Genomic DNA, 18,554 nt, shown 5'->3' on the forward strand with positions numbered 1-18,554 from the left:
TGCAACCTTCTATAGGGGGTTTGCAAGCTTCATTTAGGTGATCTGTAGTTTGTCTGTGAAGAACATGGGGAACAACTGTCATGAACAGCAGGTGAAGACAATCCCACATTCATATTGATTTTCCATTGTATTCTGATTGCTTCTTGCATTTCTTATATTGTTGCATTTTACATTTTATTCTATGGACTCCAAATTGTAATGTAATAAAATACAATACAAAAGAAATAAGAGAAGCAATCAGAATACAATGGAAAATCACGCAGCATCTAGCACGGTGCAATACCCCCACCTCTTCTTTCCTGATGCAGAAGGGAATGCCATTTTGTGGTTCGACCCAGGTGCCAGAACATATAGGGCCAGCCCTGTGTGGAAGGCCTCTGTTTGACACCCTAGAGAGCTGCTACCAGTCAGAGTATCCAAGACTGGGCTCAGCAGACCAATAGTCTGACCTGCTTTAAGGCCGCTTCCAATGTTCTTAAATTACATTCTGAAAAAGGGCTGCCACCAACTGCGCAAGGATCCACAGACCTCTAACAGCAGCCATATATTTGGGCGGAAGAGCAGAGGGAGTGAAGGGAAGCACGATTACTACCTCAGTTCTGCTGAGAGACCAGCTGCCTTTAGCTTTTCCTCAACAGTGGCCCTACCTGCGCTATACAGGTAAAGCACCATTATGCCACTTTAATAGTCATTAAAGAGAGAGGCAGCGACAAAGCGAAAACCGCAGAGTAGCCACAGCGATACTGAGCACAGCGCTCTGCTTGCAAGACCTGCTGTCATTTCCACAACTGCCACCTGAGGGCAGCACCTGTTAATGCTTCAGACTGAAAACCAGCCCTTGGAAAGTAGGCAAACTCCGGCCATCCAGATGTTGGGTACTACAATTCCCATCATCCCTGACCTGTTAGCTAGGGATGATGAGAATTGTAGTCCCAAACACATGGAGGGCCGGAGTTTGCCTATGCCCAGCCTAAAGGCTCAGTCTGGCTATTACCATTGTCCTTGAATTCAAGCCTCTCCCTTGAGGTAAAGGTAAAGGGAACCCTGACCGTTAGGTGCAGTCGTGGACGACTCTGGGGTTGTGGCGCTCATCTCGCTTTACTGGCGCTGAGGGAGCTGGCGTACAGCTTCCGGGTCATGTGGCCAGCATGACTAAGCCGCTTCTGGCAAACCAGAGCAGGGCACTGAAACGCCGTTTACCTTCCTGCCAGATTGGTACCTATTTATCTACTTGCACTTTGACGTGCTTTCGAACTGCTAGGTGGGCAGGAGCAGGGACCGAGCAACGGGAGCTCATCCCGTCACGGGGATTTGAACCGCTGACCTCCTGATCGGCAAGCCCTAGGCTCTGTGCCACTCTGGGCAGCTTACAGAACATTAAAAATTGTAAAACATTGAGGTATTAACATTTCCCTGATACAGGGTTGACCTCAGGTGTCTTCTAGAAGTCAGATAGTTGTTTATTTCCTTGACATCTGATGGGAGGGCGTTCCACAGCGCAGGCGCCACTACCAAGAAGGCCCTCTGCCTTGTTCCCTGTAATCTCACTTCTTGCACTTAGGGAACCGCCAGAAGGCCCTTGGAGCTGGACCTCAGTGTCCAGGCAGAATGATGGGGGTGGAGACGCTCCTTCAGGTAAACTGGGCCAAGGCTATTTGGGGCTTTAAATGTCAACACCAACACTTTGAAGTGTGCTCGGAATTCCCTGCCATTCCCCAAGCGGATTGCTCTGTTGGCAATCCTCCGTGATTCAGTGAGGCAGTTAGGTCATTTTAGGTTCTGAATTTAATGGGTTTATAACACACCCTACCCACCCCCCCTTTTAGATTATGAGGTGCATTACTTCAAAATGCTTCAAGCCAGCCCTGTTGCATTGTGTTGTGTGTGCATCCCGAGCCCCCCTGCTGAGTGAAGCCTTTGATGTCTTCCCCAGTGTCTTCCCCTGATGGCACCACAGCCCTTTGTTGTTGTTCAGTCGTTCAGTCGTGTCCGACTCTTCGTGACCCCATGGACCAGAGCACGCCAGGCACGCCTATCCTTCACTGCCTCTCGCAGTTTGGCCAAACTCATGTTAGTAGCTTCGAGAACACTGTCCAACCATCTCATCCTCTGTCGTCCCCTTCTCCTTGTGCCCTCCATCTTTCCCAACATCAGGGTCTTTTCTAGGGAGTCTTCTCTTCTCATGAGGTGGCCAAAGTACTGGAGCCTCAACTTCAGGATCTGTCCTTCTAGTGAGCACTCAGGGCTGATTTCTTTGAGAATGGATAGGTTTGATCTTCTTGCAGTCCATGGGACTCTCAAGAGTCTCCTCCAGCACCATAATTCAAAAGCATCAATTCTTCGGCGATCAGCCTTCTTTATGGTCCAGCTCTCACTTCCGTACATTACTACTGGGAAAACCATAGCTTTAACTATACGGACCTTTGTCGGCAAGGTGATGTCTCTGCTTTTTAAGATGCTGTCTAGGTTTGTCATTGCTTTTCTCCCAAGAAGCAGGCGTCTTCTAATTTCGTGACTGCTGTCACCATCTGCAGTGATCATGGAACCCAAGAAAGTGAAATCTCTCACTGCCTCCATTTCTTCCCCTTCTATTTGCCAGGAGGTGATGGGACCAGTGGCCATGATCTTAGTTTTTTTTATGTTGAGCTTCAGACCATATTTTGCGCTCTCCTCTTTCACCCTCATTAAAAGGTTCTTTAATTCCTCCTCACTTTCTGCCATCAAGGTAGTATCATCAGCATATCTGAGGTTGTTGATATTTTTTCCGGCAATCTTAATTCCGGTTTGGGATTCATCCAGTCCAGCCTTTCGCATGATGAATTCTGCATCTAAGTTAAATAAGCAGGGGGACAATATACAGCCTTGTCGTACTCCTTTCCCAATTTTGAACCAATCAGTTGTTCCATATCCAGTTCTAACTGTAGCTTCTTGTCCCACATAGAGATTTCTCAGGAGACAAATGAGGTGATCCGGCACTCCCATTTCTTTAAGAACTTGCCATAGTTTGCTGTGGTCGACACAGTCAAATGCTTTTGCGTAGTCAATGAAGCAGAAGTAGATGTTTTTCTGGAACTCTCTAGCTTTCTCTATAATCCAGCGCATGTTTGCAATTTGGTCTCTGGTTCCTCTGCCCCTTCGAAATCCAGCTTGCACTTCTGGGAGTTCTCGGTCCACATACTGCTTAAGCCTGCCTTGTAGAATTTTAAGCATAACCTTGCTAGCGTGTGAAATGAGTGCAATTGTGCGGTAGTTGGAGCATTCTTTGGCACTGCCCTTCTTTGGGATTGGGATGTAGACTGATCTTCTCCAATCCTCTGGCCACTGCTGAGTTTTCCAAACTTGCTGGCATATTGAGTGTAGCACCTTAATAGCATCATCTTTTAAAATTTTAAATAGTTCAGCTGGAATATCATCACTTCCACTGGCCTTGTTGTTAGCGAGGCTTTCTAAGGCCCATTTGACTTCACTCTCCAGGATGTCTGGCTCAAGGTCAGCAACCACATTACCTGGGGTGTATGAGCCCAGCCCTAAAGCACATCAACCACAGCCCTAAAGCACATCAACCACACACATGTGTAAAAAGCTCTCTAGAAGATGCTATTTGCATTTGTTAAAAACCTTCCTGTTAAATGCATGTCTACTTTGATGTTCGTAATGCAAAGCTCACGTCAGGATTCAGCTTGCAGCCTACTCCTCGATGGCAAGTAACATTCTTGCCACTGTAGTCGCATACATGAATAAATTTCTATACAGTTTGTGTAGTACTGTCCCTATAATAGCTAATGCTGTCCCTATAATTCCAAAAGAAAGACTTCTGGGATTTTTGCAAATGCAGTCGTACCTCGTGTTGCGTTCGCTACGGGTTGCAAACAGCGAGGGTTACAAACGCAGCAAACTAGGAAGTGTTTACTTCTGGGCTTCGCTGCGCACGGATATCATGCTTCCGTGCATGTGCAATATCGCCGCTCGGGTTGTGGACTTTTCGGGGTGCAAACGGCACCCCGGAACAGATCGTGTCTGCAACCCGAGGTACCACTGTATTATTTTAAACATATTTTTCAATTCATTATATATCATTTTCCAGTCAGCTTTCCCCTTACTACAAGACCACCACATATGATAAAAAGAACCTTCTTTTCTCTTTACATTTCCAACATTTATTTGATTTGGATTTATACATTTTGCCAATTTACTCGGTGTGAGGTACCATCGATATATCATTTTCATATAATTTTCTCTTAAGACAATAGCATGCTGTAAATTTTATCTCCATATTCCACAATCGCTCCCACGCTTCCATATATATATCTTATGACCAATACCTATTGCCCAAACAAGTTTCCCATTTCTGACATGGATCGAATTTCTATCGAAAATGTAGCAAATATCAATCAGTTTGCATCGGTGCAAATCGGCATGCAACTCTCAGTGAGAGTGTTCTCCACTATGGCGAAAGGGATTGAATTTCTCTCGAAATTAGAGCCCCGTGTTATCGGTTTGCACCCAGAGCCGTAGCTAGGTGATCTTGTGCCCCTGGCAGAACCATCCAGATTGCGCCCCCTACCCACAGACAAATTAGCTTTTCTTTCCACCTCTCCTCCAACCCCCCCCTCCACCCATTCAATTCCTCATGCACTAATCAATATTTTTATTTATAAACATATTTATGGATATATTTTTTAGCCATTTTTGCTCCCCCCTCGCCTGCACCTCTGGCAGGGGTCCACCTCACCACCCCCTAGCTACAGCTCTGTTTGCACCGCTGCCTTATAAATCAGCATGAGCAGATTGCATGCAAAACCCGCCAGCCACTTTTTTTACGGGGTGTTGTGAGTGATCGCCCAAGAAAAAGAAGAAACATATCCATTTTGGCCATGGGTCAATGGCCCCCAACTCGCCCCTGAGGTGGCAGCCCAGGTTTCAACACCAAGGATCAAGGCCGGATTTAGGTTTGATTAGGCCCTAAGTTACTGAAGGTAATGGGGCCCTTTATATGTCCAACTGTCCTTTGTCAACAACAAATTGTCGCTGTTTTTTATGCTATATGGTAATTTATGGACCTAATAGGTATCTAAAGCCACTTGCACATAACAAAATATGTATTTTGTCAAAGTAATTGTTGAACTGAAATACAGTACAACTAAGAAGTATATAAATAGTGAAATACAATTAATAAGAAGTATATTGATAGTGAAATAATTATTAAGCTCTAACTTAAAATGGTTTTTAATTCATAACAAACTTAATAATGCAAACACATTGGCATTTGGCAGCAACAAAAGTTCCTTTAGAAACACAATCTACAAAGATTTATAATCTAGTCTCTAGAAACTTGCTCTAACATGAAGTATGTTGGTGATATATGTTGCAAACTACTAATAATTATAAATAGCTTTATAAATATGAAATTAAGTGTTATAACCTGTACAATGCAACTGTAGCTAATACAAGCAGGTGGGGCCCATTATTTATTATAATAGGAGCCTACACAAGTGTATGCAGGTTTTATTTTATTTGGGGTTTTTTTCTTATATTTTGGAAATGTGCATCCAGTTTTTTTCTCCTTTAATTTTTTTTTGGGGGGCCCCAAGAGTGTGGGGCCCTAAGCTATAGCTTGTTTAGCTTCTATGTAAATCCGGCACTGCGCCAGGACAGCCGTGCCGTCGGCTCCGTCTAGCAGCAAGCCAACAGCGAGCTGCCTTGCGCGCGGGGCCCCGACGGGCAGGGAGAGCTCCGGGCGCGGGTCCGCCCCGCTGTCCCTGAGTGACAGCCCCATGTGCGGACGACTATAAATAGCGGGTTCGGCGGCCCGCCGCGCGTGATTGACGGCTGCCGCGCTGCGCGGCGTCGAAGCGGACTGGGAGCCGCCCGGGACCCCCGCGCGCCTTGCCACCAGCTCCCCACTTTTCCCGGCCGGGAGAGACGGAGCGTCGCTCTTCGCTGCGGGGCAGATGGGCTCCAGGCGGAGGCCCCTGGGCCGCTCCTACTCGGGCAACGGCCCTTACGCGGCGTACAGCCCCGGCCAGGGCAGCGACGGCGAGGACAACGGGCCCCTAGTGGAGCACCGGCCCGAGCGGCGCAGCTATTTCCTGAGCGTGCGCCCAGAGAACAGGTACGCGCCGTCGGGGCGGGGGAAAATAGGTGCCCTGGAGGGAGATGTGGGGTGCTGTTGGCATCCAGGGCCGGAGATGGGGTGTAGTGGGGTGGTGGGTCGGGGTACGGGAAAGGTGGAGGCGCCCTAAGCGTTTGTGGTTACGTCGGGGGGGGGCATTCCTCCCTGCGAGGCGGCACGAAATAGATGGGCGCCAAGCGCTTTTCTTTCGTGTTGGGAAGCGAATTGATGCACGGGGGAGAGACTGCGGATGGTCAGAGGAAGGGCTTGTCGAAATAAGGGAGAAGGAACCTGTGGAACTCTTCGCCACCAGATGTAGGGAGGGGGCCGCTCGCTTAGAGGGCTTGGAAAGGAAGAGAGGTGGACCGGCAACTGCCGGGGCAGTCCTTCCATGGAGCCTCGACGTCCAGTGGCAGCCTATCTCATAGGATCAGGCGACCTGGTGGGGCATGAAATCGGGGAGGGCAGTTTCCCACCCGTCCGGTTTGTGGGCCTCTGGGGGGGGGGAACACCTTTGGTTCTCTGGATGCTGGACTCCAACTCCCATCGGCCCCAGCCAGCTTGGCCCATGGACCCAGGGATAATGGGAGAGGTATTCTAGGGAAAAGGGTAAAAGGCGGATCTAGACGGATCCTCATGAATTCATATGATTTTTTCATTCAAATGAAAAAAAACCACCATGATACTGTAGACCACATCTCAGTCTATATGTAGCATCAAAAAAATCATGCACCCACTGTTTTGTGGGGCCACAATGGTGCAAAAACTTGTTTAAAAAACACGGATCCTCATGGATCCTCATGATTTCTGCATTGGGACACCCCAAACTCACCGTCAAATCACATATCATGTCCAGGGGCACAGCCTGCACCACAAAAATCTGGGATCCATGGCTTCCTCGCGACAATATGGCGCAAAAACTTGGTTTTGAAGCACGGATCCTCACGGATCCGCACCCTTTTTGCATTGGGCCACCCCTAACTAACCGTCAAATCACACATAATGTCCAGGGGCACAGCCTGCACCACAAAAAACACGGATCCACCGCTTCCTGGCGACACCACGGCCCAAAAACGTGGTTCTGAAGCACGGATCCTCACGGATCCGCACCCTTTTTGCACTGCGCCACATCAAACTCACCGGCAAATCACACATCAAAGCCAGGGGCACAGCCTGCACCACAAAAAAACACGGATCCAACGCTTCCTGGCGACACCACGGCCCAAAAACGGGGTTCTGCACCACAAAAACATAGATCCGAGGCATGGATCCACATGAATTCATATGATTTTTATATTGAAACAAAATAAAACCACCATGATACTCTACACCAAATACTAATCTATAGGCAGGACCAAAAAAATCACGTTTCCACTATTCCGTGAGGCCGCAATGGCGCAAAAACATGGTTCTGAAGCGCGGATCCTCACGGATCCTCAACCTTTTTGCACTGGGCCACATCAAACTCAACGGCAAATGACACAACATAGCCAGGGGCACAGCCTGCACCACAAAAAACACGGGTCCACCGCTTCCTGGCGACACCACGGCCCAAAAACGGGGTTCTGAAGCACAGATCCTCATGGATCCGCACCCTTTTTGCACTGCGCCACATCAAACTCACCGGCAAATCACACATCATAGCCAGGGGCACAGCTTGCACCACAAAAAACACGGATCCAACGCTTCCTGGCGACACCACGGCCCAAAAACGGGGTTCTGCACCACAAAAATATAGATCTGAGGCATGGATCCACATGAATTCATATGATTTTTATATTGAAACAAAATAAAACCACCATGATACTCTACACCAAATACTAATCTATAGGCAGGACCAAAAAAATCACGTTTCCACTATTCCGTGAGGCTGCAATGGCGCAAAAACATGGTTCTGAAGTGCGGATCCTCACGAATCCGCACCCTTTTGCACTGCGCCACATCAAACTCACCGGCAAATCACACATCATAGCCAGGGGCACAGCCTGCACCACAAAAAACACGGGTCCACCGCTTCCTGGCGACACCACGGCCCAAAAACGGGGTTCTGAAGCGCGGATCCTCACGAATCCGCACCCTTTTGGCACTGGGCCACATCAAACTCACCGGCAAATCACACATCATAGCCAGAGGCACAGCCTGCACCACAAAAAACACGGGTCCACCGCTTCCTGGCGACACCACGGCCCAAAAACGGGGTTCAGAAGCGCGGATCCTCACGAATCCGCACCCTTTTGGCACTGCGCCACATCAAACTCACCGGCAAATCACACATCATAGCCAGAGGCACAGCCTGCACCACAAAAAACACGGGTCCACCGCTTCCTGGCGACACCACGGCCCAAAAACGGGGTTCTGAAGCGCGGATCCTCACGAATCCGCACCCCTTTTGCACTGCGCCACATCAAACTCACCGGCAAGTCACACAACATAGCCAGGGGCACAGCCTGCACCACAAAAAACACGGGTCCACCGCTTCCTGGCGACACCACGGCCCAAAAACGGGGTTCTGAAGCGCGGATCCTCACGAATCCGCACCCTTTTTGCACTGCGCCACATCAAACTCACCGGCAAGTCACACATCATAGCCAGGGGCACAGCCTGCACCACAAAAAACACGGGTCCACCGCTTCCTGGCCGCACCACGGCCCAAAAACAGGGTTCTGAAGCGCGGATCCTCACGAATCCGCACCCTTTTGGCACTGCGCCACATCAAACTCACCGGAAAGTCACACATCATAGCCAGGGGCACAGCCTGCACCACAAAAAACACGGGTCCACCGCTTCCTGGCGACACCACGGCCCAAAAACGGGGTTCTGAAGCGCGGATCCTCACGAATCCGCACCCTTTTGGCACTGCGCCACATCAAACTCACCGGCAAATCACACATCATAGCCAGAGGCACAGCCTGCACCACAAAAAACACGGGTCCACCGCTTCCTGGCGACACCACGGCCCAAAAACGGGGTTCTGAAGCGCGGATCCTCACGAATCCGCACCCCTTTTGCACTGCGCCACATCAAACTCACCGGCAAGTCACACAACATAGCCAGGGGCACAGCCTGCACCACAAAAAACACGGGTCCACCGCTTCCTGGCGACACCACGGCCCAAAAACGGGGTTCTGAAGCGCGGATCCTCACGAATCTGCACCCCTTTTGCACTGCGCCACATCAAACTCACCGGCAAGTCACACAACATAGCCAGGGGCACAGCTTGCACCACAAAAAACACGGATCCAACGCTTCCTGGCGACACCACGGCCCAAAAACGGGGTTCTGCACCACAAAAATATAGATCTGAGGCATGGATCCACATGAATTCATATGATTTTTATATTGAAACAAAATAAAACCACCATGATACTCTACACCAAATACTAATCTATAGGCAGGACCAAAAAAATCACGTTTCCACTATTCCGTGAGGCTGCAATGGCGCAAAAACATGGTTCTGAAGTGCGGATCCTCACGAATCCGCACCCTTTTGCACTGCGCCACATCAAACTCACCGGCAAATCACACATCATAGCCAGGGGCACAGCCTGCACCACAAAAAACACGGGTCCACCGCTTCCTGGCGACACCACGGCCCAAAAACGGGGTTCTGAAGCGCGGATCCTCACGAATCCGCACCCTTTTGGCACTGGGCCACATCAAACTCACCGGCAAATCACACATCATAGCCAGAGGCACAGCCTGCACCACAAAAAACACGGGTCCACCGCTTCCTGGCGACACCACGGCCCAAAAACGGGGTTCTGAAGCGCGGATCCTCACGAATCCGCACCCCTTTTGCACTGCGCCACATCAAACTCACCGGCAAGTCACACAACATAGCCAGGGGCACAGCCTGCACCACAAAAAACACGGGTCCACCGCTTCCTGGCGACACCACGGCCCAAAAACGGGGTTCTGAAGCGCGGATCCTCACGAATCCGCACCCTTTTTGCACTGCGCCACATCAAACTCACCGGCAAATCACACATCATAGCCAGGGGCACAGCCTGCACCACAAAAAACACGGGTCCACCGCTTCCTGGCCGCACCACGGCCCAAAAACAGGGTTCTGAAGCGCGGATCCTCACGAATCCGCACCCTTTTGGCACTGCGCCACATCAAACTCACCGGAAAGTCACACATCATAGCCAGGGGCACAGCCTGCACCACAAAAAACACGGGTCCACCGCTTCCTGGCGACACCACGGCCCAAAAACGGGGTTCTGAAGCGCGGATCCTCACGAATCCGCACCCTTTTGGCACTGCGCCACATCAAACTCACCGGCAAATCACACATCATAGCCAGAGGCACAGCCTGCACCACAAAAAACACGGGTCCACCGCTTCCTGGCGACACCACGGCCCAAAAACGGGGTTCTGAAGCGCGGATCCTCACGAATCCGCACCCCTTTTGCACTGCGCCACATCAAACTCACCGGCAAGTCACACAACATAGCCAGGGGCACAGCCTGCACCACAAAAAACACGGGTCCACCGCTTCCTGGCGACACCACGGCCCAAAAACGGGGTTCTGAAGCGCGGATCCTCACGAATCTGCACCCCTTTTGCACTGCGCCACATCAAACTCACCGGCAAGTCACACAACATAGCCAGGGGCACAGCTTGCACCACAAAAAACACGGATCCAACGCTTCCTGGCGACACCACGGCCCAAAAACGGGGTTCTGCACCACAAAAATATAGATCTGAGGCATGGATCCACATGAATTCATATGATTTTTATATTGAAACAAAATAAAACCACCATGATACTCTACACCAAATACTAATCTATAGGCAGGACCAAAAAAATCACGTTTCCACTATTCCGTGAGGCTGCAATGGCGCAAAAACATGGTTCTGAAGTGCGGATCCTCACGAATCCGCACCCTTTTGCACTGCGCCACATCAAACTCACCGGCAAATCACACATCATAGCCAGGGGCACAGCCTGCACCACAAAAAACACGGGTCCACCGCTTCCTGGCGACACCACGGCCCAAAAACGGGGTTCTGAAGCGCGGATCCTCACGAATCCGCACCCTTTTGGCACTGGGCCACATCAAACTCACCGGCAAATCACACATCATAGCCAGAGGCACAGCCTGCACCACAAAAAACACGGGTCCACCGCTTCCTGGCGACACCACGGCCCAAAAACGGGGTTCAGAAGCGCGGATCCTCACGAATCCGCACCCTTTTGGCACTGCGCCACATCAAACTCACCGGCAAATCACACATCATAGCCAGAGGCACAGCCTGCACCACAAAAAACACGGGTCCACCGCTTCCTGGCGACACCACGGCCCAAAAACGGGGTTCTGAAGCGCGGATCCTCACGAATCCGCACCCCTTTTGCACTGCGCCACATCAAACTCACCGGCAAGTCACACAACATAGCCAGGGGCACAGCCTGCACCACAAAAAACACGGGTCCACCGCTTCCTGGCGACACCACGGCCCAAAAACGGGGTTCTGAAGCGCGGATCCTCACGAATCCGCACCCTTTTGCACTGCGCCACATCAGACTCACCGGCAAATCACACATCATAGCCAGAGGCACAGCCTGCACCACAAAAACACGGATCCACCGTTTGGTGGTGATACCACGGCCCCAAAACCTGGTTCTGAAGCACGGATCCTCATTGATCCGCACCCTTTTTGTTTTGGGCCACCCAGAAGTCACCGGAAAATCACAAATCATAGCCCGGGGCACAACCTGCACCACAAAAATCATGTTGCACCACATTAAACACAAAAATACCCTCTCCTGCACTGTTAATGTGACCACTGGAACGTTTTTATTAGAGCCAAGAGGAGAATGTACGACTATATATTGTACCAAGATATGGTTCGTCTTCAAGAACAGATCAAATTCATGCTGAAGTATTAAAGAAGAAGAGAAATATGAATCTGCTTGTTGTTGTTGTTGTTGTTCAGTCGTTCAGTCGTGTCCGACTCTTCGTGACCCCATGGACCAGGCCACGCCAGGCACGCCTATCCTTCACTGCCTCTCGCAGTTTGGCCCAACTCATGTTAGTCGCTTCGAGAACACTGTCCAACCATCTCGTCCTCTGTCGTCCCCTTCTCCTTGATCTTTCCCAACATCAGGGTCTCTTCCAGGGAGTCTTCTCTTCTCATGAGGTGGCCAAAGTACTGGAGCCTCAACTTCAGGATCTGTCCTTCCAGTGAGCACTCAGGGCTGATTTCTTTAAGAATGGATAGGTTTGATCTTCTTGCAGTCCATGGGACTCTCAAGAGTCTCCTCCAGCACCATAATTCAAAAGCATCAATTCTTCGGCGATCAGCCTTCTTGATGGTCCAGCTCTCACTTCCGTACATTACTACTGGGAAAACCATAGCTTTAGCTATACGGACCTTTGTCGGCAAGGTGATGTCTCTGCTTTTTAAGATGCTGTCTAGGTTTGTCATTGCTTTTCTCCCAAGAAGCAGGCGTCTTCTAATTTCGTGACTGCTGTCACCATCTGCAGTGATCATGGAACCCAAGAAAGTGAAATCTCTCACTGCCTCCATTTCTTCCCCTTCTATTTGCCAGGAGGTGATGGGACCAGTGGCCATGATCTTAGTTTTTTTGATGTTGAGCTTCAGACCATATTTTGCGCTCTCTTCTTTCACCCTCATTAAAAGGTTCTTTAATTCCTCCTCACTTTCTGCCATCAAGGTAGTATCATCAGCATATCTGAGGTTGTTGATATTTTTTCCGGCAATCTTCATTCCGGTTTGGGATTCATCCAGCCCAACCTTTCGCATGATGAATTCTGCATATAAGTTAAATAAGCAGGGAGACAATATACAGCCTTGTCGTACTCCTTTCCCAATTTTGAACCAATCAGTTATTCCATATCCAGTTCTAACTGTAGCTTCTTGTCCCACATAGAGATTTCTCAGGAGACAGATGAGGTGATCCGGCACTCCCATTTCTTTAAGCACTTGCCATAGTTTGCTGTGGTCGACACAGTCAAATGCTTTTGCGTAGTCAATGAAGCAGAAGTAAATGTTTTTCTGGAACTCTCTAGCTTTCTCCATAATCCAGCGCATGTTTGCAATTTGGTCTCTGGTTCCTCTGCCCCTTCAAAATCCATCTTGCACTTCTGGGAGTTCTCGGTCCACGTACTGCTTAAGCCTGCCTTGTAGAATTTTAAAATTTAAGCCTGCCTTGTAGAATTTTAAAATTGTAAAATTCTACAATGAATCTGCTTGCTTACTCTCAACTTATATCCAGATTCAAGAAAGACAGTTCAATCATTGAAAAGACAAAATTTGAGTCCATCATAATAGAGGTCTACCTTTTGGGTAAAATTTATAAACTATTGGACTTCCGGTGAGCGCCATTACCGATCGGCAGGGTTCCTTCCCAGTCTGGGGGGTGCCAACGTTGCCAGGCTTCTGGGGTACCGTTACTGCGATACGGCCCCGTTTAAACTGCAGATTGAGAGTTCTGCAGACTTGGAGATTCGGCTGATGCCCTTTGCGCCTCCTTTGCCCCCCGGTAAGCTCTAATAAGAGCTGCCGAGAGCGGGTGAGGTGGTAGGCGCGGGCGCTTGAATCAACCGCTTGCCTGACATTGTGAAGCAGCGTTGCCGGCGGATTAAGAGCGCCTCATCCTTCCTTAAATTGGATTTGAAAGTTTTGGACTCTGTAAGTAAGGAGCATTCATTATTTGAAAATTTTAGAAGATTTGGATCGGAGGGAGACGTAAAAAGGAAGTCCGTCTCCCCCTGCTTGCGATAGGACTGTTGTAACGGGACTTAATGTACAGCCGAGAACTTTTTGAAGTTTATAAAAAGTTTAAAGTTTGGGAAAAGCAAGCCCCCTGAGGGGTAAAACCCAGTGGGGGGGGCAAGAAAGTGGGACTTAAGAGTGTTTTTGAAGGTGAAATTGAAAGAGGAAGCCCCACGCGCCCTCTGGAATACGGAAGCCGGGTCAGTCTGCGGGCAGCCATTGTGATGCAAAGAACTGAGTATACTGTTGGATACATTGTTTCCGACTTGAATTTACTGCTGCTTTGAAACCTGTGGAAGCCCTGGGAGGACTTTGAAGGGTTAGAAGGAGCAGAAAGCCACTTTGAAACACTTTGGATTTGTACAAAAACTTTTGGTAACTCTTTTGACTTTGCCTGAAAGTGAAACAAAATAGAAAATTCTTTCCAGTAGCACCTTAGAGACCAACTGAGTTTGTTCTTGGTATGAGCTTTCGTGTGCATGCACACTTCTTCAGATACCAAGCTCATACCAAGAACAATCTCAGTCAGTCTCTAAGGTGCTACTGGAAAGAATTTTCTATTTTGTTTCGACTATGGCAGACCAGCACGGCTACCCACCTGTAACTGAAAGTGAAACAGTACGACTTCTGTGGTTATCTATTGGGATTACAGACTGAACAGCAAGGGTCCCTCTAGTGGCCATAAAAATAGTGCTTTTGACAGTTTAAAGTGATTTTTGGAGTTCTCAGAGCCTAGGAAACCATCTGCAGCTGGGTGACCTTGAGAATGGATGATGATAAAACAACACCAGCACAGACAGTGAAAAGAAGGGATCAAAGAAAAGGCTCTGTGAAATCTTTTGAGGAGCAAATTTTAGCACAGCTGGCAGTATTGACAGCAAGTGTGAATGCTAACACAGAACAATTGAAGCAAAATTCTCAGGAGGTGCGTCAGAATACACAGACACTTGACAGATTGGGTAAGGAGGTGGGTTCTATGAAAACAGAAATAAAGCAAACTAAGGAACAACTTACAGAAGTGCAAGTACAAGTCAATACTATCAAAAATGTCAAATTAAAGGCAGTGGATCAACAGCAGGAGGAATTGCAGATTCGGATGGCTATGCTGGAGTTGAAGGAGAGACAGACTAATTTGAGGATCAGATCGCTACCAGAACTGGAAAAAGAGGACTTTAAAACTTTTTAAATTGAAGAGCTGGCAGAATTTTGGGATCTGGATGAGGAGGAGCTGAATAAAACGGTGGTGAGAGCATTCAGATTTGGTGGGAAAAGTAAGAAAAGGAAAACTGTAAATGACTGTATGATCGAATTTAGAACCAAGGAAGATAGAGATAAAATATTGGAACTCCATTACGCAACGAATTTGGTGATTGGCAACCAGCAATTTATACTTTTTAAAGACATCCCTCAACTCCTCCTTGACCTGAGGAAGAGATATACTGACGTGACCACAGTTTTGAAGAAAAAAGGAATCTTTTTCCGGTGGGAGTTTCCATAAGGCCTTTCCTTCAAGTATAAAGATTGAAAGATAAGAATAAGATCAGTGGAGGAGAAACAAAAGTTTCTGGATACATATTCAGAGGAATTTGACGCAGGAAAAGAACAAGAAGCACTTCTGGGAAGGTTGGGACTACCGTCATCAAGACCACCAGCTAGACCTGAACAGGACGACGACAAAGAGCTATTGGGAGCAACAGCACCGATACCTGACAAAGAGTAAAAATGGCGCTAAGGTTTTTGACGTGGAATGTAAGAGGTCTTAACTCAAAGGCCAAGAGGAACCAGGTAAATCATATATTGATTAAACAAAATTTGGATGTAATCTGTTTGCAAGAGACTCATGTTGTGAGAATCCACAGAAGAGTATTACAGAACAAAAAGCTGGGACAGGACTTTATTTCATCAGACAAAGTTAAAAAAAGAGTGGTGATATACGCAAAGGAAAAGTACAATCCAAAATTACTTTTCAAGGACAATGAGGGAAGATACGTGGCAATAGAAATAAACATGCAAGGAGAAAAATTCTTAATTCTGGGAATCTACGCACCGAATGATGCTAAAGTGGACTTTTTTAAAAGAATCCATGATACTCTATTGGACTATTTGGATTACAAAATTATCTGCATGGGAGATTTGAATGGTGTGGTCTCCACATTAATGGATCGGTCACAAAGAACCAAGTTTTCGAATGAAGGAAGACTACCAAAATCATTTTTTGAGATGACAGATAACTTGGACTTAATCGACTCATGGAGACTGCACAACCCTCTGGAAAGAGAGTCAACTTTCTTTTCAGAGGCGGTGTTGGCTTGGAGCAGACTCGATTATATATGGATTACAAAGGATTTGGCACCAAGAATCACTAAGGTACAGATAGACCCAAAATTCGGTTCAATTGGAATTAAAATTGACTTTGCAAGGTTCATTCAGATGGAGGATGAATGATTCGCTTCTAAGAAATGATAAAATTATTGAGAAGGCCCAAAGAACCCTAAAAGACTATTTTGAAATCAATTTAAATATGAATTTGGAAAAGAGGGTGATTTGGGACGTGAGCAAAGCCGTAATGAGAGGTTTTCTGATTCAGCAAAATGCGATCAGAAGGAAAGAACAAAATGAAAAGAAAGAAAGAATCTTGGCAAAAATTAAAGAGAAAGAAGAAAAATTGAGGAGTAAACCAAAAGACCAGCAGATACAAAAAGAAATCAAAGCGCTAAAAGTTCAATTTTCAAATTTGATAAATTTGGAAATAGAGTGGAAAATTAAATGGCTGAGACAGAGAACCTTTGAGTTGGCGAATAAATGCGGAAAGTTATTGGCTTGGCAATTGAAGAAGCGTCAGAAACAGAACACTATTACAAGTCTAAATTATGAAGGAAAAAGCATCGAGGATCCTAAGGATATTAGGAAATGTTTTCAAAAATTCTATAAGCAATTATATAAGAAAGAAAAACAGGATAGTGATTTGATCCAACAGTTTTTGGAGAAAAATGGAATGCGTAAGATACCAGAGGAAAAGAAAACTATGCTCAATCTCCCCATCACAAAGCAAGAGATAGAAGAAGCAATAAAGGATATGCAGTTGGATAAGGCTCCAGGACCGGATGGACTTACAGCAAAATACTATAAAGTTTTAAAAGATTGGATGATACAACCAATGATGGAGGTTTGCAATGAAATAATACAGGGGAAGAAGGCACCTGAGTCTTGGAAGGAAGCTTATATTACTCTGATACCAAAGCCGGACACAGAAAAAACACAAGTTAAAAATTACCGACCAATCTCCTTATTGAATGTAGACTACAAAATATTTGCAAGTATTTTGGCCAAGGGACTGAGAGGAGTGTTGAAGGAGTACATCCACAATGATCAAGCAGGCTTTTTGCCAGAAAGGCACCTCAATGGAAATATAAAGAATATAGTGGATGTGCTGGAAAGGTTAGAAAAGAGAAGCAATACAAGAGCTATTTTGATGTTTGTAGATGCGGAAAAGGCCTTTGACAACATATCTTGGAACTTTATGAAACAAAACTTTTATAAAATGGAGATGGGAGGTAATTTTTATGAACGGAATAAATGCAATATATCAAGAGCAGAAAGCAAAAATCATTGTTAACAGTGTGGTTTCAGAGGAAATAAGGATTGAGAAGGGAACAAGACAAGGGTGCCCCCTATCCCCATTACTTTTCTTTACGGTCCTGGAAGTCCTTTTAAATATGATCAGGCAGAATGAGAATATTAAAGGAATAAGAGTGGGAGAAAGAGAATACAAAGTGAGAGCGTTTGCCGATGATCTGGTCCTAACCCTACAGGATCCTGAAAATAGTGCAGTGTGTGCACTGGAAACAATTCAACAGTTCGGGCAGGTCGCAGGCTTCAAGTTAAACAAAACCAAGACTAAAGTTTTAACCAAAAATATGAGTAAACAAGAGATTATGAGATTGGAATCACAAACAGGGCTTAGCTTTGTGAAGAAAGTAAAATATCTGGGTGTTAATATGACTGCTAATAACATAAACCTTTATAAAGACAATTATGAGAAAGTCTGGAAAGAGATAAAGAGAGATTTAGAAATATGGACTAGATTGAAATTGTCATTATTAGGAAGGATTTCTGTGATAAAAATGAATATTCTGCCAAAAATGCTATTTTTGTTTCAGTCGTTGCCAATTATTGATAAGATGGAATGTTTTAAAAGATGGCAAAAAGATTTAACGAAATTTATCTGGCAGGGAAAGAAACCCAGGGTTAAATATAAGATTTTAATAGATGCAAAGAACAGAGGGGGATTTTCCCTGCCAGACTTAAGAACTTATTATGAAGCAGCTGCTTTTTGTTGGTTGAAAGAATGGTTTACATTAGATAATGCTGATGTATTAGATTTGGAAGGTCACGACAATGTTTTTGGTTGGCATGCATATTTATGGTATGATAAATGCAAAGTAAATAGTGGATTTAAGAAACATATAATTAGAAATTCTCTGTTTAAAATTTGGATGAAATATAAGGTTTTCTTAGAAAGCAAAACACCCAGATGGTTATCACCCTTAGAAGCTAAAGCACATAAAAGAGCAAATTTGGACCGACAATGGCCGAAATATAAAGACATTTTGATACAAGAAGGTCAGAATTTTAAATTAAAAACTTATGAACAATTGAAAGAACAAGTCACAAATTGGTTACAATATCATCAGATCAA

The 18,554-nt window shown here is 46.6% G+C and overlaps 1 protein-coding gene across 2 annotated transcripts in view; it reads left to right on the forward strand.

Annotated features, from left to right (window-relative positions):
* Nucleotides 1-5,855: 5,855 nt before the first annotated feature.
* ALPK3 (alpha kinase 3) overlaps nucleotides 5,856-18,554 on the forward strand; it is a 100,656-nt gene continuing 87,957 nt past the window's right edge. For both annotated transcript variants that reach the window (XM_033168071.1, XM_033168072.1), the window contains exon 1: nucleotides 5,856-6,112. In XM_033168071.1, the coding sequence (XP_033023962.1) occupies nucleotides 5,952-6,112 (161 nt within the window). In that variant the 5' untranslated portion in view covers nucleotides 5,856-5,951. The remainder of the gene's footprint in view (nucleotides 6,113-18,554) is intronic.

This window comes from Lacerta agilis, chromosome 13 (assembly GCF_009819535.1).
Source record: "Lacerta agilis isolate rLacAgi1 chromosome 13, rLacAgi1.pri, whole genome shotgun sequence".
NCBI lineage: Eukaryota > Metazoa > Chordata > Lepidosauria > Squamata > Lacertidae > Lacerta > Lacerta agilis.